This window comes from Panthera uncia, chromosome D2, assembly GCF_023721935.1.
Source record: "Panthera uncia isolate 11264 chromosome D2, Puncia_PCG_1.0, whole genome shotgun sequence".
Lineage (NCBI taxonomy): Eukaryota > Metazoa > Chordata > Mammalia > Carnivora > Felidae > Panthera > Panthera uncia.
This window is the reverse complement of record NC_064818.1, coordinates 1,358,292-1,386,037: the sequence shown is the minus strand read 5'-3', so window position 1 is coordinate 1,386,037 and position 27,746 is coordinate 1,358,292. Positions and strand designations below refer to the sequence as shown.

General features: G+C 46.8%; 1 protein-coding gene across 2 annotated transcripts in view; it reads right to left on the bottom strand.

Moving 5' to 3' along the window:
* The window catches only part of ZWINT (ZW10 interacting kinetochore protein), a 33,846-nt gene extending 7,564 nt beyond the window's left edge, over positions 1 to 26,282 (bottom strand). The window contains exons 1-8 of one of the 2 annotated variants that reach the window (XM_049644938.1): positions 26,176 to 26,282; positions 25,196 to 25,286; positions 24,982 to 25,105; positions 24,680 to 24,846; positions 24,513 to 24,569; positions 23,811 to 23,953; positions 23,575 to 23,734; positions 23,383 to 23,486 (exon numbers count right to left, since the gene is read on the bottom strand). In XM_049644938.1, coding sequence (XP_049500895.1) covers positions 23,409 to 23,486; positions 23,575 to 23,734; positions 23,811 to 23,953; positions 24,513 to 24,569; positions 24,680 to 24,846; positions 24,982 to 25,105; positions 25,196 to 25,286; positions 26,176 to 26,216 — 861 coding nt within the window. In that variant the 5' untranslated portion in view covers positions 26,217 to 26,282 and the 3' untranslated portion in view covers positions 23,383 to 23,408. Of the gene's footprint in view, positions 1 to 23,382; positions 23,487 to 23,574; positions 23,735 to 23,810; positions 23,954 to 24,512; positions 24,570 to 24,679; positions 24,847 to 24,981; positions 25,287 to 26,175 lie in introns of both variants that reach the window. The other variant, XM_049644937.1, reaches the window with a different exon arrangement.
* Between the last annotated feature and the right edge of the window lie 1,464 nt (positions 26,283 to 27,746).

The window sequence follows — 27,746 nt, the reverse complement described above, 5'->3', positions numbered from 1 at the left end:
ATTTAAGAATCGGATTCTGTTTCCTTAGGTCCCAGTAACTTGTTCCAGTGCCCTCTTCACTATTTTCATAAGGGCTGCCTGTTGACCTAATCCAAAGTGCTCCAGGTAGCTGTGTCCTGAGTAGGTACACAGAAAACTCTTCTCATGCTCACTTATACTGTATCAAATTTTAAATTACTATCTTCTACACTATAAAACCATAGAGTTAGATAAAACAGAGCCTTTAAAAAACATTTACTTTAACATTCTCATTTTACAGATAAGATGACTGAGTCTCCAAAACACTAGTGTTGTTATTCACCAGGTTTGGAACATGAATCCATGCTTCTCGAAAGCAGAGTCACCACCCCCTGCACTAAGACATGTGCCTTCAGGGTGAAATACAGTCTTCAATCACAGCAAGGGAATTGATACGTCCTAGTCATCAATTTCAGTGGTGTAACCATATGTACGCCACATGCAAAAGTGAGAGGGAACAGCTGGCTGGAAAAGAAGGAAGCTCTTACTGCATGAACAGTAAGTGCTGCTGCCGATGATTTCCAGGACAGAACACAATGTAAACAGAGTGCAACAGACAGAGGTATAAGCCAGATGGGGGACTGAGATGTTCCAGGCCCTACTTCCCTCCCTTAAACATTAAAATACACACACACACACTCTACCAAGACTGAATCGTTAAGAGATAAATCTGAATAAATCTCTAACAGGTTGACTGAATCAGTAATCAAAACCTCCCAACAAAGAAAAGCCCAGCCCAGTGTCTCCAATGGATTCTGCCAAACATTTAAAAAGGAATTAAGCCAATCCTTTTCAAATTCTTCCAAAACATTGAAGAGGAGGAAACACTTCTGCTAGAGATTGTTTGTGTCCTCCTAGAATTCATATGTTGAAATCTTAACATCCAAAGTGATGATATTAAAAGTTGGGGTCTTTGAAAGGCGATTAGGTCATGATGATGGAGACCTCAGGAATGGGATTCTCGCCCTTATACAAGAGAACCCACAGAGCTCCCTCATCCTTCTATCACGTAAGGACCTAATGAGGTCAGGGGTATGAATGAGAAAGAGGGTCCTTGCCAGACACTGAATCTTCCGGCACCTTGATCTTGGATTCTTCAGTCTCAACAACTGTGAAAAATAAATTTCTGTTGCTTATAAGCCACCAGTTCATGGTATTTTTGTTACAGCAGCCTGAACTAAGACAACTTCCTAATTCATTCTATGCAGCTAGCATTACTCTGATATCAAAGTGAGACAAAGAAAAACAGTAACAACAAACCTACAGACAATTATTTCTCATGAACATCGATGCAAGAATCTTCAACAAAATACCATCAACCAAAATTCAAATTATGTATTAAGAGAACTATTCACAAAACCAAGTAGGATTTACTCCTGGAATGCAAAAATGGTTTAACATAAAAAAAACGTTAAAAGGGGCGCCTGGGTGGCGCAGTCGGTTAAGCCTCCGACTTCAGCCAGGTCACGATCTCGCGGTCCGTGAGTTCGAGCCCCGCGTCAGGCTCTGGGCTGACGGCTCGGAGCCTGGAGCCTGCTTCAGATTCTGTGTCTCCCTCTCTCTCTGCCCCTCCCCCGTTCATGCTCTGTCTCTCTCTGTCCCAAAAAAAAAAAAAAAAAAAAAAAAAAAAAAATGGTTTAACATATGAAAATCAAACAATGACATAAACCACATTAACAGAATGGAATAAAAAAAATGATTATCTCAATTGATTAAAAAAAAAAAAAGCTCTTGACAAAATAAAACACTCCTTCATGATAAAAGCACTCAACAAACTAGAAGAAAACCCTCTAACAAAATAAAGGTAATATATGAAAAATGCATGGTAACCACCAAATTCAAAAGTAAAAATCTGAAAGTTTTTCCTCTAAGATCAGGAACAAGGCAAGGATCCCCTCTTTCTGCTTTTATTCAACATAGTAATGGAAGTCCTAGCCAGAGCAACTAGACAAGAAAAAGAAGTAAGAGGCATCCAAATAAAAGAGGAAGAAATAAAATTATTTTTGTTCACAGATAACACGATCTTACAGGCAGAAAACCCTAAATATTCCACACCAAAAAAAAAAAAAAAAAAAAAAAAAAAATCCAAAAAATTTCCCAAAAAAAAAAAAAAAAAAAAAAGAATAAACAAATTCAGTAATGTTACCAAAAATATAATAAATCCTCACATGTATGGTAAAATATTAGACAATGGTACCATGACCATTCGATGGGAAAAGGGCCCTTTTCAACAAATGGTGTTGGAAAACCAGATACTTGTGTGCAGAAGGATGAAGTTAGACTCTTACTTATACCATATACAAACTGACTCAAAGTGGATCAAAGGCTCAAATCTAAGAACTAATTAAACTCTGAAACTTTTAGAAGAAAACACAGAGGGAAAGCTTCACTACATTTGATTTGGTACTGTTTTCTTGGATAGGACACCAAAATCAAGGCAACAACAAAAAATTAGGTAAGTTGGATTTTATCAAAATTAAAAACACTTAATATTAAAATATTTTAAAAAAAATTTTTTTTTCAACGTTTTTTATTTATTTTTGGGACAGAGAGAGACAGAGCATGAATGGGGTAGGGGCAGAGAGAGAGGGAGACACAGAATCGGAAACAGGCTCCAGGCTCCGAGCCATCAGCCCAGAGCCTGACGCGGGGCTCGAACTCACGGACCGCGAGATCGTGACCTGGCTGAAGTCGGACGCTTAACCGACTGCGCCACCCAGGCGCCCCTAAAATATTTTTTAAAAAGGTGCATCAGGGCACCTGGGTGGCTCAGTCAGTGAAGCATCTGACTTTTGATTTCAGCGCAGATCATGATCTCATGGTTCATGAGATCGAGCCCCTCATCAGGCTCTGTGCTGTCAGCACAGATTCTCTCTCTCGCTCCCTTTCTCTCTGCTCCTACCCTGCTCTCTCTCTTAAAATAAATATACATTAAAGAAAAAATATATTTGTGCATCAATGGCTGTAATAGAGCAAAAAGGTGACTCATGGAATGGGAGAACATATCTGCATATCATATATCCAATAAGAGATTAATATAGAAAATACAGAGCTCCTACAATTCAGCAGCAAAAAAATCAAATGACCTGATTAAAAAACAGTCACAGGACTGAACAGACATTTCACCTAAAAAATGACCAACTAGTTAGTATATGAAAAGATGCTCGACACTGGTCACTGGTAATTGATGGGGAAACGCACATCAAAACCATGAGATACTACTTCATACCCATTAGTGTGGCTATTATCAAAAACAACAAAAAAAGCTAGAAAGTAACAAGTTTTGGTGAAGATGTAGCATAACTGGAACCTCTGTGCATAGCTGGTGGAAACGTAAGATGGTGCACCCACTGTGGAAAACAGTATGGTAGTTTCTCCAAAAATTGAGCCTAGGATTACCTTATTATCCAGCAATTCCACTTCTGGAATTTCAGAAGAAGTGAACACAGGGACTCCTATGGATATTTGTACATACACATTCATAGCAACGTTGTTCAAAAGAGCCTAAACGTGAAGCAACCTAAGTGCCCACTGATGAATGAACAAACACACAAAATGTGATACATACATACAGGAGGAGAATGTTATTCAGACTGAATGAAGAAAAATTTGACATTGAAAATACCGTGCTAAAAGTAAGCCGGCCACAGAGGAACAAGTGTTGTGGGATTCTACTTATATTCAGTCTCATAATAACTCTAAATATATTAAGTCTCATAATAAGTCTCATAAATTCATAGACACAAAGTAGATGGTGGTTGTCAGGGGCTGGCATACTGTTACTGGGTAAGGAGTTTCGGTCTGGGAACATGAAAAAGTTCTGGAGGCAGACAGTGGTGACTGTTGTACAACAGTGTGACTGCACTAAATGCCACTTAATTGTACACTTGTAGTTAGAATGGCAAATTTTGTCATGTATGCTTTTCCACCATAAAAAAATTCCAACATCTGAGACGCCTAGGTGGGTCAGTCGGTCAAGCATCCAACTCTTGATCTCAGCTCAGGACATGAAGTCACAGTTCACGAGTTCAAGCCCCGCGTCAGGCTCTGCACTGACAACGTGGAGCCTGCTTGGGATTCTCTCTCTGCCCCTCCTTGACTGTCTCTCTCTCAAAATAAACATTTTTTTAAAAATTGCAAGATCTATATATTTCAAAATGTTACGTTGTAGTACGAATAACCTCTCTCCTTCATTTGGAGATTTCCTGCAAGGCTGCATCTGCCCTAATTCGTGTGCAATTTTAAACATATCTTGACCCGTGCCTGGCTTGAACCGAGTCCGAGCCCCTGAGAAATAAGGTTCACAGGTTATAAGAAGAATAAGGAAAGAAACAACTCTCAGGTACCTGTAATGCGAGGGGCAGTGTATTCTGTAGTAAGAATACACAAATAAGGAAGAGAGAGTGTCAGCGATAATTTCCCTAAAACATGGGGAGTGCCAGGTGGAACCGGGCCCGGGGTGCAGAAGGTCACAGGAGCAATCTTGGGGCTCTGGTCTGAGATGCGCCAAAGATTGCTGAGGTAAGAACAGCTTTTCAAAAGGTTTGTCAAAGCATCGCAAATATATTACATATTTTTAAGGTAACAATCATAAAGTTGTGATAGTTTCACTGTCTATAAAACAACTTCTAACTGCTGATAAATGTGTACTCCACTGAAGTGTTATGAAAACATCAGTGGAAACACCGGAGAGGAGAGAGTACCAATTAGGAACAGACACGATCAAAACATTTCATATTTAAAGTTTTCTTGCATTTCCACCGCTAACAGGTTGCCATGGCAACTCAGTCATCTGGAGATCCTCCGAGATTAGATTAAAACACCATACTGTTCAAAGTCAACATTTTCACTTTTACTAATTATACTTTTAACAAAAAGATGACAATTATTTGAGATTCATTAATTTTTTTTAATTTTTTTTTTCAATGTTTTTTATTTATTTTTGGGACAGAGAGAGACAGAGCATGAACGGGGGAGGGGCAGAGAGAGAGGGAGACACAGAATCGGAAACAGGCTCCAGGCTCCGAGCCATCAGCCCAGAGCCTGACGCGGGGCTCGAACTCACGGACCGCGAGATCGTGACCTGGCTGAAGTCGGAGGCTTAACCGACTGCGCCACCCAGGCGCCCCGAGATTCATTAATTTTTTTAAAAGATACTGTTGCTCATAGGGAAAGTCTTGGAGACCACTGAGGTCAGGAAGAGTCTGTGACAAACGGCCGCCCCCGAACCCTCACCACCACCACCCCCCAACAGCTCTCAGCCCCCCACCCATGCGGGCTGCAGGGGGAGTCGGTGTGGGCTGGCTGAGGCCTGGGGAGCGCAGAGTGGGCAGAGACTTCATCACAAAGGAAATATCAAACAGAACAGGACCAGGACCGCAGGTGAGACACGTGACTTCCGGAAATCAGAGCAAGGAGGAAGGAGCTCTTAGCTTTCAGAAGTCTTCCCAGGAGCCCCCGAGTCCAGGCCCAGCACGTGGGCCTGGGGACCGTCGGAGGGAACTCGCGGGGCAGAGGGTCACAAGCCCCCCGGGAGGCTATACCTGTGTCACCGTGGGGGAGACGCAGCGACGGAGCAAGCCCGGGACCCGAGGCGCCTGTCACTGGTGTGTCACTCGGACGTGTTGCCGGGGCCCCAGGTGACAGGTGAGCACATCACACACCTGGTTGCAGGGCAGGGCCCGGCTGGGAGGGGTGGGGTGCAGCCGTCCCTCCGCTTGGTTCCCCTGGGACGCAGGGACGTCAGAGGCCCCACGCACTCCTGGCTGCTCCCGAAGGGGCAGGGCTGAAGGTTCCGGGGGTGGGGGGGGGGGGGGGCGCACCTGCCTCCCCAGGTGAGGAGCCACAGCGGCATCCGAGCCCAGCGTTCCAGTGCCGCCCGCAGGCTTGTCTCCCAAGAGGAAGATGCGTGGAGTGACAAGGGACAAGTGGCCGTTTCCGGGCACACGATCCTGTCACCGCAGACACCTGCCCGGGCACCAGGAGCGGATGCAGACGGCGGGGCCAGCAGGATCACGTGCCTGCCACCTGACACAGCTCTGTCCTCGCTCGGCGCAGGAGCACGGTGGGGGCCTGGGCAGGGCCACCGGCAGGCCTGGACTCCCGTCTCAGCCGGGCTGCACCCGTGGGGCCTCACTCAGCGCAGACGAGCTTCAGGTCCGGGGACATCTCATCACGTTCTACTTCTGCCTACGACAAACTCCGGCAAGTCGGCTCTTCGGAGACGGAAACGTGCACTCCCCGATCAGGAGGTGTGCCCGTCCTGCACAACTCCGCAGGTGCGTGTGTTACACACTGCGCTCGCACAAGCCCGCCGTCACACCTCCTCCAGCACAAGTTCCACTGCCTCAGGACCACCCCCTCGGCCTCAGGCTGCGTCTCCTGCCACCACCGCGTCCTGTCATCCCACCAGGCCCCAGCCGTCCCTGGAGACCAGGCCCTCCCTTCCCTCCCGCCTCCCCAGTCCTGCTCAAAACGGGTCTGTCCATGGCTTCCGGGTCTCCAGCCCAGCAAGCCGGTAGCGCCGACTGTGCCAAGATCGTCATGGGAATCATGCAGCGTTTCTCACGAAACAGCCCCTAAATCCACTGCGTCATAATCACGGGAGGGGGTTGGCAAATTTGCAAAATCTGAACAGGGGATTGGGAACTGGAATCTTCAGAGACAGCTGAAATCGACATTTAAAAAAAAACACGTCTGGGCCACTTGGGTGGCTCAGTTGCTTGGGCGTCTGACTTCGGCTCAGGTCATATCTCACAGCTCATGAATTCGAGCCCCTCCACGGGCTCTGTGCCGACAGCTCGGAGCCTGGAGCCTGGAGCCTGCCTCAGATTCTGTGTCTCCCTCTCTCTCTGCCCCTTGCCCGTTCCTGTTCTGTCTCTGTCTCTCAAAAATGAATAAATGTTAAAACAAAACAAAACAAACAACAACAACAAAAACCTCAACATGAGTTTACTGCACATCACACTTTAAAGTTAGCTATCTGTCTCCCCAGATAACACATCTGGGTCACTGCAGGGAGTCACTGTATGTGCCAGTGACCCGTGGAAAGAAACCGAGCTCGATGGCCCCGAATATCCTGGCTGCTGCTACAGTCGGTTTGTTTCTGTAGGTGAAACCACAGATCCTCAGTTATTTATACTATAATCGGTAACAACGCGATGTAACTAGTTAATGCCTAAAACCATTAAATGTCTATTACCTATGAACTAATAATCCTGATTTAAAACTGTACACCACAGGGGCACCTGGGTGGCTCAGTCGTTAAACGTCCAACTTCGGCTCAGGTCATGATCTCGCGGTTTGTGGGTTCGAGCCCCGCGTGGGGCTCTGTGCTGACAGCTAGCTCAGAGCCTGGAGCCTGTCTTCAGCTTCTGTGTCTCCCTTTCTTTCTCTGTCCCTCCCGTGCTTTCTCTCAAAAATAAATAAAACATAAAAAAAATTAAAATTTATGCTGACAAAACTGCTATTTTCACTAAGATAATCTAAAAGATGACAAAATCAGTATGAAAATAAATGGATAATAGTTTAAACATCTATTTGCTTTTGTCTCTTACCTTCCAACTACTTTTTTAAAAATCTTTTTTAATGTTTATTTTTGAGAGAGAGCCAGAAACAGACAGGGGGAGGGGCAGAGAGCAAATCTCCATGCAGAGCGTGGGGCCTGTGACCCGGGAATCATGACTCGAGCAGAGATCAAGCATCAGATGCCCAACCCCCGGGACACTCAGGTGCCCCAAGGATGGAGAGTGTTCATCCACATTCCTCCCAAGCATGTATACTTCTGTGGGGACAGAGATGCCTGGAGGAAGACAGATTTTTAATTTTTCTATAATTTTTTATTATATATAATTTCATATACTTAACCATCTAGGAAATATTAGATAGGCTTCACCTGACATTGAACAAAATGAGTGCACTCTGTTCTTAATACAAAATTTAAGGGGCGCCTGGGTGGCGCAGTCGGTTAAGCGTCCGACTTCAGCCAGGTCACGATCTCACAGTCCGTGAGTTCGAGCCCCGCATCAGGCTCTGGGCTGATGGCTCGGAGCCTGGAGCCTGTTTCCGATTCTGTGTCTCCCTCTCTCTCTGACCCTCCCCCGTTCATGCTCTGCCTCTCTCTGTCCCAAAAATAAATAAAAAACATTGAAAAAAAAAAAAAAAATTTAAAATGAGCCAGGCTGTCCATTCAGCTTCCTTAGAGGTAAACTAGATTCACAGATAAAAAATAGCAGACCATGGATAGCAATCAGTCTTACAATGAAGTGAGGAAGGTTCCCCGTAGCTTCCGGGTGACTTCATGATTGAAATAAATGACTCCTTAAGAAATAACACAAGATAAAATTAAGCTATAAAGAAAGAACAATGCCTGCCTTCAGTTTAGAATTTATGTAAATGCACGTACACTTAAAAAATATGACACTCCAGATACTTCGCCAGGAAAAACAAAACACAACACTAAACAGCTTTATAACTTAAGTTTCCAAACTAAAATTAAATATTATAACCTGTCTGACCACAAAAACTGATTTTATGGATGAGTCACTTAAAGACATCTCCTTTAAATCGCGCTCTCGTTGACTGGGAACCAAGGTCTAGAGACAGGTGAACTACAAGGCAAAGGCCACACCTTCTCCCCCATGGGCAGAGTGACCCCCGCAGCAGCTATACAGGCTGCCGAGGAGGGGCCCTGTCTCCAGCAGCACCTGCATGTCTGAGGACCACCCAAGACCGGGGGAGGGACAGGACAGGGAAAGAGGAAGACGACAGTGGCAAAGCGCCGTGAAGAAACGGGCCTCATGCCATCTGCTTCAGGACGTCAGCAGCAGGATGGCCCTGGGCCCCTGGAGGATACCACACCAGGCCCAGAGGGACCCCCAGAGCCCCAGGCGCCTAGCCCACAACTGCCCGGGCTCTGCCACCAGCTCCCTGTGCGCACGCGTCTGCCAGAGGAGTCAAAGGAGAAACCACGCTCCAGCTACAGAGCCACCTTCCAAAAGAAACAAGGTTCCTAATGGCCAAACCGTTGAACTGTAAGATCCACAGTCAACAGAAAACCCTACTTAAGGACGGCGACTGATACTTCAGAGGCTGAAGCACAAGTGCATGTCTCCCAACACTATGAACGATCCCAGACACGTGGTGTCACAGACAGTAATCCTCCAGCAACACAACTCAATGGTATGGAAAACTGCAATCCGATAACAAATTCAGAACAGCAGTCATGAAGAAATTCAACAAGCTCCAAGAAAACTCAGAACAGTAATTCAGTGAACTCAGGAACAAAATTAATGAACAGAGCACTTCTTTACAAAAGAGAGTAACATTATAAGGCAAAACCAAGCAAATTCTGGAACTGAAGAATTCAATAAAGGAGGGGAGGAAGGAAGCATCGCTCCAGACAGAAGAAAGAACAAGTAACCTCGAGGACACAGAGAGAGTGCAGCTCAATGAGGAGGCGAACGAAGATTGTAAAGTAGGGCAGAAACCCTACAAGAGCCATCAGTTTCCATCAGAAAGGTCAAAAGGGCAAATGGAAGAGTGACTGGTATACCAGAAGGACAAGAGGAGAAGGGGACAGTCTACTTAATAGCTGGGAACTTCCCAAACCTGGGAAGAAATTGGCACAGGTTCACAAAACTACTAGAACACCCTATTATCTCAATGTGAAAAGACCTCCAAGACACATTACAATGAAACTGTCGAAAATCAACGGTAAAGAATCTTTCTTTAAAAAATTTTTAATGTTTATTTATATTTGAGAGAGAGAGAGAGAGAGAGAGAGAGAGCACGAGCACAAGGCAGGGAGGGACAGAGAAAGAGGGAGACACAGAATCCAAAACAGGCTCCAGGCTCCGAACTGTCAGCACAGAGCCCGACGCAGGGGCTCAAACCCACAAACCCTGCGATCATGACCTGAGTCGAAGTTAGATGCTTAACAAACTGAGCTATCCAGGCACCCCTCAATGATAAAGAATCTTTTTTTTTTTTTCTTTTTAAATTTTTTTTTTTCAACGTTTTTTCTTTATTTTTGGGAGAGAGAGAGACAGAGCATGAACGGGGGAGGGGCAGAGAGAGAGGGAGACACAGAATCGGAAACAGGCTCCAGGCTCCGAGCCATCAGCCCAGAGCCTGACGCGGGGCTCGAACTCACGGACCGCGAGATCATGACCTGGCTGAAGTCGGACGCTTAACCGACTGCGCCACCCAGGCGCCCCAATGATAAAGAATCTTAAAGGCAGCCAGGGAACGTAACCCTTAAAAAGAACCCTGTTAGGCTCTCAGCAGAAGCCCTACGGGCCAGGAGAGAGTGGAATGGCACATTCAAAGTACTGACAGAGAAAACTGGCCAGCCAACTATACTTTACGTGGCAAAACCACCCTTCAGATACGAAGGAGAAATAAAGGCATCCCCAGATAAATAAAAGCTGAGGAAGGTTGCCAACCACAAGAGTTGACTTGCAAGAAATGCTAACAGGAGTTCTTCAAGCTGAAATGCAAGTGCTAATCGGTGACACGAAAGCAGGACAGTGCACTGCACTTGGGTAGGTGAGAAGTAAACAGCCAGAATTAGAAAACTAACTCTGTATTGGAAAAGCACCGTGGCCACTTAACTACAGTAAAAACACTCTATAATGTAATAAATTCACAGCATAAAATAGGTAAACTGTGACATTAAAAACATAAAAGAGGAGGAGTAATAGGGTGGAGCCTTTCCAGGGGAATGATGATAAGCTGCTTTCAGCATCAAAGAACTTTTATCTGAGATGTTTTACATAAACCTCATGGTAACCACAAAGCAACAATCTAGATTCACAAACCATTAGAAAAAGAGGGCACTGAACACATTACCATGGAAAACAACCAGAAGGAAAACAGTAAGATGGCGTTTCTAAGTCCTTACACATCAATAATCGCTCCAATGTAAGGAGACCGAATTATCCAGTCAAAAGACACAGAGTGACTAACGGATAAAAATAATAAGACCCAACTCTAAGCCGCCAAAAGAGACTCGTTTCAGCTCTCCACACAAATGGCTCAAAGTGAAGAGATGGAAGAAGATACTCCGTGCAAGTGGAAATCAAAAATACGGCCAGGGCAGCCATACTTACATCAGACAAGACAGACTTCAAGCCAAAAACAGTGACAAGAGACAAAGAAGGCTGCTATATGATGATAAGAGGGTCAATACATCAAGAAGATAAAATGATCATAAACATATAGGTACCCACCATTGGGACACCTAAGTACGGTAAGCAAATACGAACAGATATGAAGGGAGAAATAGACGATAATACAAAAATAGTAGTGAACGTCACTACTCTGCTGTCAGTTATGGATAGATGATCCAGACAGAAAATCAACAAAATAAACACTGGAAATGAACCACACTTTATACCAAATGACTTAACCCACACAGATACAACATTCCATCCAATAGCATCAGAATACACATTCTTCTCAAATGCACGTGGACCAGATTGTGACAGGACACAAAACAAATCTTAGCAAATGTAAGGAGACTGAAACCATACCAAGGTTTTTTTTTTTTTTCCTCACCACAATGGTATGAAGTAGGAATCAACAAGAGAAAAGGTAGAAATTCTACAAATATGTGGAAACTGAACGACACACTTCTGAACAACCAGTGGGTCAAAGGAAACATCAAAAGGGAAATAAAAAATTATCTTGAAACAAAGGAAAATGGAAATATATCAAATCTTATGGGATGCTACAAAAGCAGCTCTGAGAGGAAAGTTTAGTGTTATGTGCATCTGTTAATTAGATCTCAAATAAAAACCTAATTTTACACCTCAAGGAACTAGAAAAAGAACAAATTACGTCCAAAGTTAGCAGAAAGGAGATAATAATGATCACAGTAGAAATCAGTGAAATAGAGACCAGAAAAACAATGGAAAGGATCAATGAAATTAAAAGCTGGTTTTTCAAAAAGGTAAATAAAATTGACAAACCTTTTGCTAGACTAATTAAAAAAGGGAGAAGACTCCAATAAAATTAGAAATCAACTGACACTACAGAAATACACAGGATCTTAAGAGACTACTATAAACAATTATATGCCAACAAATATAACCTACAAGAAATGGATGAATTTCTAGTAACACAGCGTATGCAAAGACTGAATAAGGAAGAAACAGAAAATCTGAACAGACCAATAACTAGTAGTAAAGTAATTGAATCAGTAATCAAAAACCTAACACAGAAAACTCCAGAACCAGGTGATTTCACTGGTGAATTTTACCAAAATTAAAGAAGAATTAACACCAAGTCTTCTCACACTGTTCCAAAAAAATTAAAGACCAGGGAACACCTCCAAATTGATTCTATGAAGCCAAAATTACCATGTAACCAAAGTCAGAAGAGAACACTACAAGAAAGGAAAATTAAAGACTAACATCCATGATGAATATAGATGCAAACATTGTCAATAAAATATTGACAAACTAAATTCAAGAACACATTAAATAACATAAAAATGATTATATACCATGACCAAGTGGGATTTATCTCTGGATGCAAGGATGGTTCAAACACATACAAATCAATAAATGTAATACAGCACATTAACAGAATGAAAGACTTTTTTTTAATTTTTTTTTTTTTAAACGTTTTTTATTTATTTTTGGGACAGAGAGAGACAGAGCATGAACGGGGGAGGGGCAGAGAGAGAGGGAGACACAGAATCGGAAACAGGCTCCAGGCTCCGAGCCATCAGCCCAGAGCCTGACGCGGGGCTCGAACTCACGGACCGCGAGATCGTGACCTGGCTGAAGTCGGACGCTTAACCGACTGCGCCACCCAGGCGCCCCAGAATGAAAGATTTAAATAATCACATAATAACCACAATAGATGATGAAAGGGCATTTGACAAAATGCACCATCCTTTCATGATAAAACTCTTAACAGATTGGGTACCAAAGAAACATGACATATAAAAGGCCACATATAACAAACCCATAGCTAACATTACACTCAATAGAGAAAAATTGAAAGTTTTTCCTCTGAGATCAAGAAAAAGACAAGGATGCCCACTCTCACCCCTCTTAATCAATACAGTAATGAAGTCCTAGCTAGAGCATTTAGTCAAGACAAATAAAAGGCATCCAAATTGGGAAAGAAAAAGTAAAACTGTCATTATTTGTGAATGATTTCATTTTGTATATACAAAATCCCAAAGACTCTACCAAAAAACTGTTGGAACTTCAGTAAAGTTGCAGGATATAAAATCAACATACAACAATCAGTTGCAACTCTATATACTGATGATGTAACATCCACAAAAGAAATAAAGAAAACTATCCTATTCACAATAGCTTCAAAAACAATAAAATACCTAGGAATAAATTTGATCAAGGAAGTGAAAATCTGTACATTCAAAAATACAAGACCTTGCTGGAAGAAGTTGAAGAATACACAAACAAATGGAAAGACATCTTGTACGTGGATTGAAAGAATAGTTGAAATGCCCGTACTACCCAAATTCATCTATAGATTCAACACAATCCCCATCAGAATTCCAATGGCTTCAAGTAAACTAAAAAGAAAAAAGAAAAAAATCCTAAAATTTGTATGGAACCGCAAAAGGCCCTGAATAGCTAAAGCGATACTGGAGAAAGAACAAAGCTGGAGGCACCTCACACGTCCTGACTATACTACAAACCACAGTAATGATACAATATGCCACTGGCATAAAAAATAGACACGTAGACCTAGAGAACAGAATACAGAGCTCAGAATTAAACTTCCACACGAAGAGGTAACAAGTGTGGTGAGGATGTGGAGAAAAGGGAACCTTTCCGCTGATGGTGGGAATGTACATTGGTTCAACTCCATCTCTGTGTGTACACCCAAAGGAAATGAAAACGGGGTGTCCAAGAGAGATCTGCACTCCCCCGTTCACTGCAGCATTCGTCACAATAGCCAAGATGTGGACATAACCTAAATGTTCATTGTTGGATGAATGCATAAAGAAGCAGATACGTTACACGTTATATAAAATAGTCTCCATATATATCGTACATATCCAGGTACCTACACATATCATTATCTATTATCCAGTGATGTTAAAGAACATCTGCCATCTGAGACGTGGATGGACCTTGAGCAGTTAAGCTAAGTGAGGTATGTCAGGCAAAGGCAGGTAATGTATGGGATCACTCATGTGGAATCTAAAAATGCCGAACTCATGAAAACAGATCAGAATGATGACTACAAAGGACAGGGGCGGGGAAAACAGGATGGACACTGTTTGAAGGGACAGACTTGTAACGGGTAGTAAAGAAGCCCTAGAAATCTAATGCACAGAACAAAGGAACCCAGACAACACTGTTATATAATCACCAAGCTTGCTAAGAGCCTAGAACTTAAGTATTCTAACCACTGAAAGGAATGATTATTAATGTGACAGAGGTACTAATTATGGTAGCTTCACACAACAATGGCAATCATACTACAGTATATAAACACATCAAATGAACATGTTGTACACCTTAAATGTATACAACGTTACGTCAAATATATTTTTATTAAAAAACGGAAGAGTAACTGACACATAGGTACTCTGAAATGTTCATTAAGTGCGTGATCAATAAATACTAACAGAACACAACTACCAGGGAGTTAGTACAATTCTGAATCTGCATGTAATTAACAACTTAGTCTCAAAACATAAAGGAATGAATGAATATGACTGCGTATGTGTGTGTGTGCGTGCACACACACACACACAATTTCAGAAAAAGAACAAACAAGGCAAGAAATTTGCCAGAAATTGTAAACCTTGTAAAGAAAATCTCACCACCACTGGCCAGACCATCCCCTGTTCGAGCTGGACAATGGCAAGGCTAAATTGCAGGCACTGTGACTCACACCAGTAACACTGTTGTATAATGTCGAAAACAAGCAAACCCAATTCCATTATTTAGCTATAAAACAAATTGTTTTCCTTGAGGCACATGGAACTCCATAGTTTCAGTGTTTCGCCTACATAAAAGATATACCACATGCAATAATGACTACTAGAATTACCTGAATATCTACTAGCCCTTTCTTTCTGTTGTTATAAACGTAACATTGTTTTTCACTGCCTACTTCTTTAGACCACTGCCACCACCACCCTAACAGAGTTAATTAGTTCACTGGATCCTGAAAACTAAAAATCCCTGAGATGGGATAGAGATAGATGGAAGGGGGAAAATGGAAAATCTCTTCTTACGGTAGCAACCACATTTCTGTTTTAATCAAACAATATTTGTCTTATTCTTTCTCAAAAGAGTAAGAACAGCCTGTTGCCGGCACCAACAGTGACAAGACTCCTAACATAAAGCTCCTCTCATCTTTACATTCCGGAAGTCTCCGAATATTGTTCAATGTAATCATTAACACCAAAGTTATGGTAGTCACAGGGTAGTGTTTAAAAACCGCAGTCATTTTGATAATTGATGGGAAATAGTTCACCATTCTTTATCACAAACATTTTAAATTATGGCTGAGGATTTTTCCCGTTTTCAACTGTAAGTCCCTAAAACCTTGATAAGTAGCCTACACCCGAGGCACAGTGAGTGATGTTGTGTTGTGATACTTTCCAAAATTCTCACGGAGTCATGAGCCTCCAGTAACACACCAGACAACAGTGACTGTGGGACAGGCCATCCATCAGTCTAGTTGTTCCGCACTTGTCCTGACGGTAACTGTCACCAGCCGAGACCACTACGTCATTGAGCTGCTCTAGTGACGGTCTTCGTGGGTAGAACATGAGAGCTCGTAATCGTGATCACTACTGCACTTAGTGTGAAGCACCAGCATTCTAGAACAGAGGTCCATTCTGGAGCCTGAATGGATTTCAGCCCTCTGCTTGCTGCCACTGTGGCACGTGCAGGAGCAGGCAGTGGATGCTCAGGGAGACTGTTCACCTCCACACAGTGAAGGCAGCGGTACCGCTTGCTACAAGGGCATGTGCCAGGATTCACAAAGCCCTCCCCGGGGGCGGGTCTTCCCTGAGAGTTTCTATTTCACTGGGTTAAAAGGGGCTTGGAGATTTTTTGCCAAAGGAGGAAAAAACCTTGTTCAGCAGGTTTCCTTGGCTCCTGGGTAAAGGCTTGGCCTCCCCCAGCCATCAAGGTAAAGGCCTCCCTGACAGTGTGATCCAGGCTCTGCCCGGCCTCTTGTGCTCCTGAGGTCACTGGGGTCACTTTCTGTGCTTTACTGAGGACGTGGCCATCCCGGTGCTGCTGAACATGCCAGCCCTCACTCCATGAGAACAGTCAGTACTGCTTGTTAGAGTTAGTTTTTCCTTCCTGTCTCTGAATGTAAACTCAGATTGTCTTTATCATCTTCCTTTTTTTTCTTTTAATTCTCAAAACTTATGTTGAGCACACAGCTGACATTCAATAAATGATGAAATCTGCCTCTGGATAATTGCATTTGTTTGAAATTGAGTTCAACAGGCAGCTCTTTGAGAAATCTTCCCTGAATATAATGCAATGAGCATTTCCTAAGTCCTTTTAAATTACGAGGGCACTGGTGTGAGTTCATTTGTGGACGAAAGTTACGCATATTCCTGAACAGAGGAATCAGAGCCAGTGTGAATGACAGGACCTGTGTCCGAGAAAAGGAGCCTGAAACCACTTCCCCCATCTGATCCGCGAGTTCTCCACCCGTTTTAGGTGTGGATGTGTACGTGTCCACGTGTTTATGTGACAAGTATGACGTACTCTGAACACACCCCTCCTTCGCGTGTTGAAAAAGGCACACCGGAACAAGGATCAGCATCTCGGTCGCCATCAAGAGCAGAATCTAAACACGAAATCTGCGTGTCTTTCCCACACAGTCCTGACTTCATGGTGACCAAGCAAAACAACCAGAGATAACGCTAAACTTCACTAAATGGATTACTTTAATCCCTCTTTTAACTCTAGAACATCTGGCCCAGGTAATCCAGACTTTACAAATATGGAGATGGTGGACGACTGGCCTCTGTGCCCGGAGTGTTTTCCCTCAAAGACATGCAAAACATGACTTCTTGTCCACTGCTAAGTTATATGAAAAACTTGGGAATTTAATATACCTCCTTTTTAAGCTAGTATTTTAATTAATGAAACATGCTCACTGTTTATGATTGGTTTGTAAGATCAGACCTGAAGTTTTTGCAATGTAATTTCATAACACTGAGAATCATGAGGATATTTTAAACTCATTCTTTCCTAAGACAAACCTCACTTTGATTACTCCAACTCACATTAGCTTCTCCTGTGATTTTTTATAGTATGTGTAAATAGAACACTTCCGTACCAGATTGCGTATACACATATAGATTTTTTATGGTTTAGTTCTTTTATAATGTTTATACGCGACAATCTCCTATAGTTCTGGATTTACTCCTTTTTCCTATTTCAAAATGCAATTTTAGGTATATAGTAATCAATCCATTTAAGTAATTATCAACTCCTCACTAGGGCGTGACAAAGAAGAAATGCACGATGAACTAAATCACGCGTGTCCACATAGGTGTGTCTGCTGGAGTCCATCTGACAGTTTAGAAGTTATAGGTACATGGGAACAGGCATCCGACACCTAATCTGGTATACTGAGAGCTCTGTGAAGATTTTCCTAACTACGTCAACAGTTATATAAATTCAATTTAACAACATAAATAAAAGAATGTACATGCCCTCAAAAAACTATTTAATAAGTCCTGAAAACAAACTAAAAGATATTGATTCCTGAGACTGAGATCTAATGCCTAGGTTATCCCAAATTTCAAAAGCAAAGTTTATCAAGACCCCAACACTAAATTCCTCAGAGCCCAGTGCTCAAACTAGCAAAAGGGGCATTTAAAGACTGGGTTAGGAATAATAATGAAATTAATTTATTTCATCCTGTGTATTTAAAAAAAATTTTTTTAATGTTTATTTGAGAGAAAGACAGAGACAGAGTGTGAGCAGGGGAAGGGCAGAGTGAGAGGGAGAGACACAGAACTTGAAGTAGGCTCCAGGCTCTAAGCTGTCAGCACAGAGCCCCATAAGGGGCTCGATCTCACAAACTGCAAGACAATAACCTGAAGTCGGATGCTTAACTGACTGAGCCACCCAGTGGCCCCTCACCCTCTGCATTTATTTCTTTTAACATTTATTTTTTTGAGAGACAGAGGAAGACAGAGCACGAGTGGGGGAGGGGTACAGATAGGGGAGGACACAGAATCCAAAGCAGGCTCCAGGCTCCAGGCTCCAAGCCATCAGCACAGAGCCCGGCATGGGGCTCGGACCACAAGATCATGACCTGGGCAGAAGTCGCATGCTTAACTGAGCCACCCAGGCGCCCCCTCATCCTCTGTATTTTAAAACTTACGCATAATTGCCTCAAAGAAGACCCATAAAAATTACAATACAAAAAGTTGCATAAATTCTGTAAGATAGGAATGGCGTGTATTAACCAGAATGGCCAGAATAGCTTTCTTTAATTATTATGTAATTTGTTATTATTTAACACATATCATATTTTATATTATTCTATTTTAGAATAGCTTTCTTTTCACAGTAGGGTAGAATATCCAAAGTGAAATCTCGGCTTTACAAATTTTAAAATTGTAAAGATAGAATGCAAAGGATTAACTTTGCTGAAACCATCCAAGTGTTGACAAGAATTATCTTCCTGGTGGAAACAGTCACATAAAAATAGAATTCAATAAAGAATTGTAGGGTGGCACCTTGGAAAGGAGGATAATGAAAGAACATTAAAGCAGTATTAAAATACAGCCAAAAGCTTGTGCTTTTGAAAGAGAAAATAGAAAAAAGTCTTTGAGAAATACGAATGAAAAAGAGTCTTCAACCAGCAAGAATGAGAAGTAGGAGAGACACAAGGAACATTAGTGCGTCCATGAGCTACTAAACGAAAACACACCCACCCTCTCCCCCTGTGACCAGCCACCAAGTATTCGCAACAGCGAAGTTCAATAAAAATGGACACTTGGTAGTAAAACTACATAAACCACACGAAGAAACAAGGAGCACATGAGGAAGGTGAGGACCTAGGCAGGCCCGCAAAGATGGAAACTACGCACCCTTCCAACGCCGGGGAAAGACCGGAACATGTTGGATGAGGGTCAGAAAGGATCAGCTCGAACTGTAGGCCCGAATAACACAACAACTCCAAATAACGTAGACTGGGGTCTAACGGAGCTGCTTAAAAATTAATGACAAAAAATGAAATTAACGATTATCCAATAGGTTAGTAACATAGTTAACAAAAGAGATTTAAACAAAGAAAATGCATCCTAGAGAGAAAAAAGTAACTATAAATATGGAAGAACGTTTATAGAACATGAAGAACAAAGTTAGAAAATCTAATTGATGTCTAACTCGTGTGGAAGCTTATACAGAAGATACTGAAAATACTCCTAAACTGTTGGAAAGACTGGCGATTTCAGATTTAGAAAGCCCAACAAACCACAAGCATTGTGAATGAACGAATGAACGAACGAATGAACGAACGAATGAACGAACCAGATGTACAGGAAGAACTTTCAGCGGCCAGCTGACTTCCCATCAGCAACAGTGAAAGCTAGAGTCATGTTCTAAACAAAAGCCCTTGTGCCCTAAGCATTCTCCACGCAATGAAAACCTCTTTCCAGAATGAGAACAGAATAAAAGCATTTCACAGTAAGAAACAGTGAAGTGTTGCACAGCCTACCGACCCTATAACTAAAAGAAAGTCTGACACATGTATTTCAGATGGGAAATCACCCCACCATGTGAAAGCTCTGACATATAAAATCAGGCAGGCAGAAAACCAAAGTGAATGAGTAAACATGACCAGAAAATGTAGGGAAGAGTCAGTCCGCTTTGTGAGGAGAGAACAGGCTGGAAGTAATGAACCGAACGGAAACATCTTACTAGTCAAGAGTGTGCTGACCCATCAGTGGTGCTAAGCTTCCTTCCTTGTTCAAGATCGAGACTCTTACACTTAACTTTAGACGTTATTAACTCAAAAGCTAAACTGGGGTAGCAACCAGTGACAACCTTCAGAAGAAAAAAGATAAAAGGAATGAAAACAAAATGATAAAAAAATAAAATCAAAGATAGAAAAATTATGAAACTGGCTTTTAAAAAAATCATTCTTTAATGTGGTATAAAAGCAATAAAAATAAAAAGTGGGGGCACCTGGATGGCTCAGATGTTTGAGCGTCTGACTCCTGATTTCTGCCTCAGATCATGATCTGCTGGTTCACGGGATCGAGCCCAAATGACGCTCTGTGCTCACAGCTCGGAGACTGCTTGGGATTCTCTCTTTCTGCCTCTCCCCTGCTCTCGTTCGCTCGCTCTCTAAAAACACAGCACGACACAAGGACGAAGAGAAGTTGAAACTCACAAGGCTGTCAGAGAGGCGCACGAGGCAAAGGTACACAGGGAGCTGCAGTTTTCTTGGTACCGACGCAGGCAGATCGCAAGGCTAAGAGACACTCACCCGTCAACAGTGGTACAGCCCGGCTCAGAGGAAGACCCACGTGTAAACTTGTGCCCTAACACAGTAGGCGCAGGGCAGGGGAAGCAGAATCTACCAGAATCATAAGGAGATCATACTCGGGAGACCTGAACACACCTCTCAGGAGATGACATTCAGAAAACAAAAAATTTGGTATCCGGGAGACAAAAACTGAAAAAATAACAAGCAAAATGTGACAGACACATAGAAACCACCACAAGGGACAATTCCAAAACAGACGTCCTTTCAAACCCCTGTGAAGCACAAAAAAAGAAAAGACAAGAGACCACATTCCTGGTTCTACCCGCATCCCTTGCCACCTTCCAAAGATTTCTTATATAGATGACATTCTCTGACCAAATTAGAGTAGACTTAGAAAGATTATCCTCCCATGCAGAGAAAACTGCAAAAGTACTTTTCTAAGAAACTCACAAATCAAACAATGGGAAATAGAAAATTCTATGAACTGAATGTGAACATATTTAGAGAAAGCCACAAGAAATGTGTAGCCTTACATTTTACTCAAGAAAACAAAGAACCAGATACACAAGTGTATTACCTGATAAAAATTAAAAGTTCACAAAACAAGTACATCTTCTCCACGTAGAAACAGAAGGTAGGAAATGGCCAAGCCAGGCCTACGGGCCAATGAACCAGAGCAGACACAAACAAGAGCTGGTCACAAAAGGCAATTCTGAATCTTTAAATATCTGAAAATGAATGCACAGCTGAAGACAGATCAAAGGGAACATCAGATACGGCACAAAAATATCAGGAATACACATTAGGCCACCCTGCAACAGTGTGCACACGTTAAAAGAATAAAAAATATACTATGACGGTACACCAATATGCTTGAGAAATGAGAAATTCCTAGAAAAACGTAACAGTAGCTGGGAAGCGGGAAATTAAAGCTAGCAAAGAAAAAGCAAAGCAGTGTTTCGCCACAGAAGAATATCATGTTTAAAAGGAAAACACTATTCTTAACCAGAAGAGTTTCTCTGGTGCTGGACTGAGCCGATGTTCCGTGTTAGTTGCCATGGAGACTTCGGTTAGGACAGCGCAATGGCGTCCAGACCAGCGGTTCAGGGACTGGCCTCCGTCCCTCCAGCAGGTGGAAAAGAGAGCAAGTCCCCGGCAGGCAGCAGGCCCACAGGCCCACAGGCCCAAGTGCGTGTATGAGACCAGGGTCCCAGGATGGTCCGTAGGGGACCGGGAGCACAGGGCACCGCTACAGCCAGACCCTGCTCCTCTCGGCGAATAAGGCCCGGTCCCCTAGCTGGTCGGTCAGTCTTGCAGCCACACTGGCCGGTGCAACACCAGCCCGCCCTCCCCTACGCCTCACGGGCGCACTGGCTCCGCCCCCACTCGGGGAGGGAAGCCTGCTTGCCAGAAGTTCGGGTGTGCTCGTGTGATCACTGCTCGTCCACCCAGCTCTTCCCTGACTGGACTGGGAGCGGCCTGGGGGGCTCCGGGGACTGTGTCTTCCTGTCCCTGCGGGCTCCACCAGCCACCAGCGCGAGGCACCGGGCAACCCCACAGCATCCCAACCGCACCCTAGCGCCCCTTAGCAGCTCTCCTCCCCAGGGCCGATGTGCCTGCTGTCCCGTGTAGAAATCCCAGGGCCCACAAGGCCACAGAGATAAGGCAGAAGGTCGGGGAGGGAGCCCCCCAGCAAGAAGAGGGGTGAGTGGGACTGGGCACCTGGGAGCTAGAAGCCTGCTCCCTCACACATGGTAGACTGAGAAGCGTCCTCAATCCTGACCCCTCACTCAACCCTGAGGGGTCTTCAAACACCTCTGAGATCAGACCTATCTCACACCTAAACAACGGGGCCAACACATCTGAAAGAACACTAGGGAACTCGGGCCCTCAGAGAAGCAGAGCCCAGAGCAGGACTCAAAGACCTCCCTCCGTCTCCACCTGCCGGAAGGCGTCTGAAAACACAGCCCCCGAGGCTCTTCCCAGAGCCGCTGGGGTCCCGCTCACGCAGGAAGGTCCCCTCCTCATATGGACGACGGGTCTTCCGCTGGGGTGGTCGCTGGTGTCTCTCACACGGCAGTCCTCACACTCCCCACAGGGACGCGCTGTCCCCCAGAGAGCAGTGCCCCCAGTGTGCCCACACCAGCCACACACTCAAGAGCAACGGAGACAGTGAACACGGAAACACACACCCAAATACGGACAGAAGTAGGAGCTCAGGCAGACACAGGGCTTCTCTCTGCTCTCAGGGCTGCTCTTCATCCCGGTTGGTCTGTGCGGACCACACTCTGCGGGCAGGTGTGCGCGGCCAAGCCAGACCCGCGGCTGCCGGCCCCGGCTCGCAGCAAGGGGCCAGCCTGAGGCAGGGACGCCATCACCACTTCCGTCACTGCGCCACGTCCAACCGCCTTGCACGAAGCATCCTCCTCCTCCAGTGAATACGCTCGGCGAGCTGGATTCCCGTGGGTTTGGACAAGCAGCGTCAGGGCTGCCAGCCAGGCCCCTCCCCACCCATTTGCTCTCTGTCCACACTGGTCCCGGCACCTGCTGTACCGCTAGCTCCACGTGTGGCTCTGCCCACCGACCGACATGTGACCATGGACACAAAAGGGGGAACAGACAGAGCTCCAGGCTCAGGAGCCCACCCCACCCCGGTCCCGGTCAGAAACCAGGCTGCACTCCAGAGCCCCGAGCATCCCGCAACAAGGATGGGGGCGGGGGACGGTGAGCAGACAGACAGCGTTCGCCCAGGGCAGGCTGGGCACGGAGCGAGGTGCTAGGCCTCAGCCACAAGATGAATCCTTGCTCCTTCCCACTTCCAGCCCCCGAGGGACAACAGCTCAGACACAGAGAGGTGGACTGAGGCCGCCCCTCCCTCCATACCTGCAGTCCAGGGACGCCGTGCAGCTCTAGCTTCCTTTCCCGTGGCGCTGCCCCTCAGGGAGCCACGGCGAGCCTACGTCCACAGCAGGCGGTGGGCCGTCAGCCTTGGGGACACACGGTGCGGGTGATGGGTCAGGCCTGGCTCCCAGCTCCTCTGTCCACCGCCCTGCCCCCGGCCCACCTCTCACTCACCTCGGATGGCCCAGCCCCGTCTCTCCCCACGGCATCCCCGGTGTTCCGCTGCTGGGGCTCATCCTCGGCAGGGTCCAGCTTCCGTGGGGGCTCTGTCTCTGCCTCGGGAAACGGCAGCTGACCCTGCAGGGTGTGCAGCAGCTGGAGGAAGGTCTGGTGCCTGCAGAGAAGAGGTGGCTGGTGAGGGAGGAAAACTGGGCCACACGGGGGTGTGCAGCCCACTCTCCCAGCCTCACCTCTGTAGCCTGTCCCGTTCCTGCCCCGCCTGCTGCCGTAGGGCTCCAAGCTCCTGATGCAGACGCCGGAGCTCCTGCTGGGCCCCCGTTTGCCGCAGCCTCACCTCCGCAGAAGCTTCCGCCAGCTGCTGCAGACGCTTCTCCTACCGGAGTGAGAGCAAAACGCCTCAGCAGGTGTGGAGGTCCTTCAGCCACACTCTTAATCCCCAGCCTAGGCACGACTTGGGGTGCAGATCCACAGAGGGAAAGAGGAACTCTACTCACTTTAGGGGAAACAGGGGCCTAGAGAGGACTAGGGGTCAGAACGAGCTATTCTAGTGCAAAGTGTTCAGAGGAAAGGGGCACACAAACGAACGTTAGTCTGTGATGTGCCAAGTACTGTTTTAAGCACTTGCTATACTGATGACGTCATCCACCTGGCTTATGGAGTAGACAAAGAAACAGCACAGGAAGTCAGGGGACACCCAAGGTCCTAACACTGTCAGTGGCGAGGCTGCGATTTAACTCCCTGCTGGTGCCCGAGCAGCGAGGCCTCACAGAGAAGGGGGTGAAGGTTTTCCGGGCAGAGGACGTAGGAAGAGGACCTGGCCCGTGGGGGGAGGCCTCACAGAGGAGAAGGGAATGGAGGTTTCCAGGGCAGAGGACGTGGCCAGTGCCGCGCAGGGGTGCAGAAGGGACACTCCCCCAGGGGCCTGGACCCACCTGGTGCAGCCGCCACTGCTCCTGGGCTGTTCTCAGCTTCTCCATGGCCACTTGCTTCTGCAATGAAGGGGAACAAAGAAGGAAGAGTGTTTCTCTGGTTGGATTTGGGAGGTGGCCAGGGGTCCACCCCAGCATGCCTGCCCTCCTCTCCCTCCTCCTGGCCCCACCTTGGCCTGGAGCTGTTCAAGGGCTTCCTGGAGCTGCGCCCGCTTCCTCTGGGCCTCCTCTATCCTGGGCAAGGCCAGGCTCAGGGCCCTGGTGATGGCCTCCACATGCTCTTGGTAGGTGGCCTTCAGCTCTTTCCACTGCTCCTTGGCAGCAATTGCCTTCTGCCCTGAAAGGAGCCACCGAAGACAAGAACAAAGATGAGACTGGCCTGCCTGTCTGCCTGCCACACTGGGGCCTCTGTCCTCCCATCAGCCAAATTGCTGACCTGACACACCTCCACCCCAACCCCCTTCCTGCTCACGGCTGGCGTCTTCAGAAGCCAAGGGCTCTGGTCCCTGGGCAGTGTCCTCCCGAGCCAGGAAGTTCTGCAGGAAGTCTACCACCTGCAGCTGGCTGCACAGCAGCTTGTCTTTCTTCCGGGAGTCCTGTTCAGAGAGAGGGCAGAAGAGGGACATCTGCCGAGTACCCCCACGAGGGGACCCCGGAGCTTCCCTAGCTCCCAGGCTTGCCCATACCATCACAAACTCCGCCAGGAGCTGGGCCGGCAGCTCCGCCTCCTCTTGCAGGCCTGTAGGCTCCAGGACGTGTGCCAGCTTGCCCAGGGCCCTGCCGGAGCAAGAAAAAGGGGAAAATTGGACACTCCTGGGGCGCTAGTCCTGGCGGACCTGTGCACACAGAAGCATTCGCAGGTGCGCAACAACGCTGGGTCTTGCCCTAACCAGAATCTACAGGAAGGTCTGCAGTGCTGTCTGGGGATGGAAGGGATAGTAAAAACAAGCAGAGCAGGGGGAGTCAGGATAAGGGGCTAGGATCTCAGGCAGAAAAGGTCTCACGGAAGAGGAACCACTGGGTGGAAGGTCTGAAGGCCATCAGGGAATACGGGACAGGGAAGGAAAGGGGCAGCGCTCCGATGGGCAGCTGGGGGTCGCGGGCAGGGGACACTTGGGGGCGGGGATCGGACAGAGAGCTGGGTGCCTGCTCTAGGCTCTGCGAGCCGCCTCACCAGCAGGCAGGGATGCGGGTAGAACAGTCCCCCGGAGAGTGCGCGCTGACACAGGCCAGACCAAAATTAAGTGACCCTCCCAGACATCTGATGCCTGGACGGTGTTACCCGCTAGGGGACGCGGGGTCTTCAGGGATGGAGAGGCCTCCAGGACCCAGCTGGGTGGCGTGCAGGGAGGGGGGAGATGCCTGTCTGCACGCCCCGCGGCGAAGTCCAGGGACTCGGGGTCCGCAGGGACGGAGAGCCCCCTGGACCCAGCCGGGGTGCGTGCAGGGAGAGGGGGGTGCCTGCCTACACGTACCGCGGCGAGGTCCAGGGACTCGGGGTCCTCAGGGATGAAGCGGCCCCCGGGACCCAGCCGGGGTGCGTGCAGGGAGAGGGGGGTGCCTGCCTACACGTCCCGCGGCGAGGTCCAGGGACCCCGGGAGTACTCGGGGTCCCGCAAGGTCCTCCCAGCCCGCCCCCGGCGGCCACCCGGCAGCACACACTCACTCTAGCGCGGGGCCCCGCACCCCGTCTTCCGCCACCTCCATCCCGCCGACAGCTCGCTCCCGCTCTTCCGCGTCCAGCCCTCAATGAGCTTTGAATTCGCCGCTGTGAGCACCGGGGCAGGCGATTGGCTACCGGGCCAGTGGGCGGGAAGCGAGGGTCAGCGTGAACTCTGATTGGCAGGCGCCGACGAGCCGTTGGAGTGATGGCTGTTTGGCGCCGGCGCGGTCTTGGCTGGGCGTGGCCGGCGCGCCGGCGCTCTGCGCCTGCGCGCCCTGCCCGTAGGCGGTGCTGGAGCCTGGGGGCGTGGCGTGGGCCGGGCAGCGCCGTTGAGCTGGTTTTCGTCCAGCGGGAAACCGAGGGCCAAGCTTGAGTTTGGGCTCTGGGGAGACACTCGGCATCCAGTTGGCTTAAACTATGTTGGGGTGAAGGAAAGCACTGGGTCTACCTCCCCAGATGCTTGCCTTAGTCGGGAAGAACACGTATCCCGGAAGCGCATTGGTCTTCGGGCGGGGGCCGGGGGCCGCCCAGGAGGTGGGGGTCCGCCCACCAGTCGGCCGGGGTCCGCCCCCCCGGGCCCTCCCGGAACTGGCCGGGAACGTGGAATAAACAGCCGGGGCAGTTTCCTCCCATCGGGATGGGAGCCTCAGCGGCCGCGGGCCCTGCGCTGAGAGCTCAGACCCGTGTGTCTTCGCGGCAGGGAGCAGGTAGCGCTGGACTGCGAGCACATCACCGAGTAAGTGGCAGGCCAGAGCAAAGTAATATTTATAGAAACAAAAATGTCCAGCTGCCAGCGTCACACAATTTACAGTGTCCAGCAGCCAAATAAAAACTACCAAGTTTGCAAAAAACGAGGTAAAGAAAATCCATAGTGAGAAGTAAAAAAAAAAAAAAAAATCACTGATCAGAGCAAATAGAATCAAACAGGCAAGGATATTAAAAACAGTTATGTTCAAAAAATAAGAAGAGATAATGAAAAAGATGATAAAAGGTGAGGACGTGCGGAAAGCGGAATGTTCACGTTGCTGGTGGGAATATGAAATGATGCATCTGGGGGCGCCTGGCTGGCTCAGGTGCCTGTGTCCCACTCTTGATTTCAGGTCAGGTCATGATCTCACAGTTGGTGTGTTTGGGTCCCCCCTCCCCCACTCTGCTTTGAATTCTGCCTCCCTCTCTCCCTGCCCCTCCCCCACTCACTCTCAAAAAAAAAAAAAAACCATTAAAGAAAAACTTACAATGATCACCTAGGGGGCACCTGGGGGGCTCAGTCGGTTAAGGGTAGGACTTCGGATCAGGTCATGATCTCATGGTTTCTGGGTTTAAGCCCCCGTGGGGTTGTGTGCTGACAATTCGGAGCCAGGAGCCTGTTTTGGATTCTGTGTCTCCCTCTGTCTCTGCTCCTCCCCTGCTTGCACTCTGTCTCTCTCTGTCTCTGAAAAGTAAAACGTTTAAAAAAAGTTTTTTTTTTAAATGATTCATCTGCCTGGGGAAACAGTATAGTTGTTCCTCAAAATGTTAAACATGAGTGACCATATGGACCACAGTTCTTCATGTAGGGATAGATCTGAGAGGAA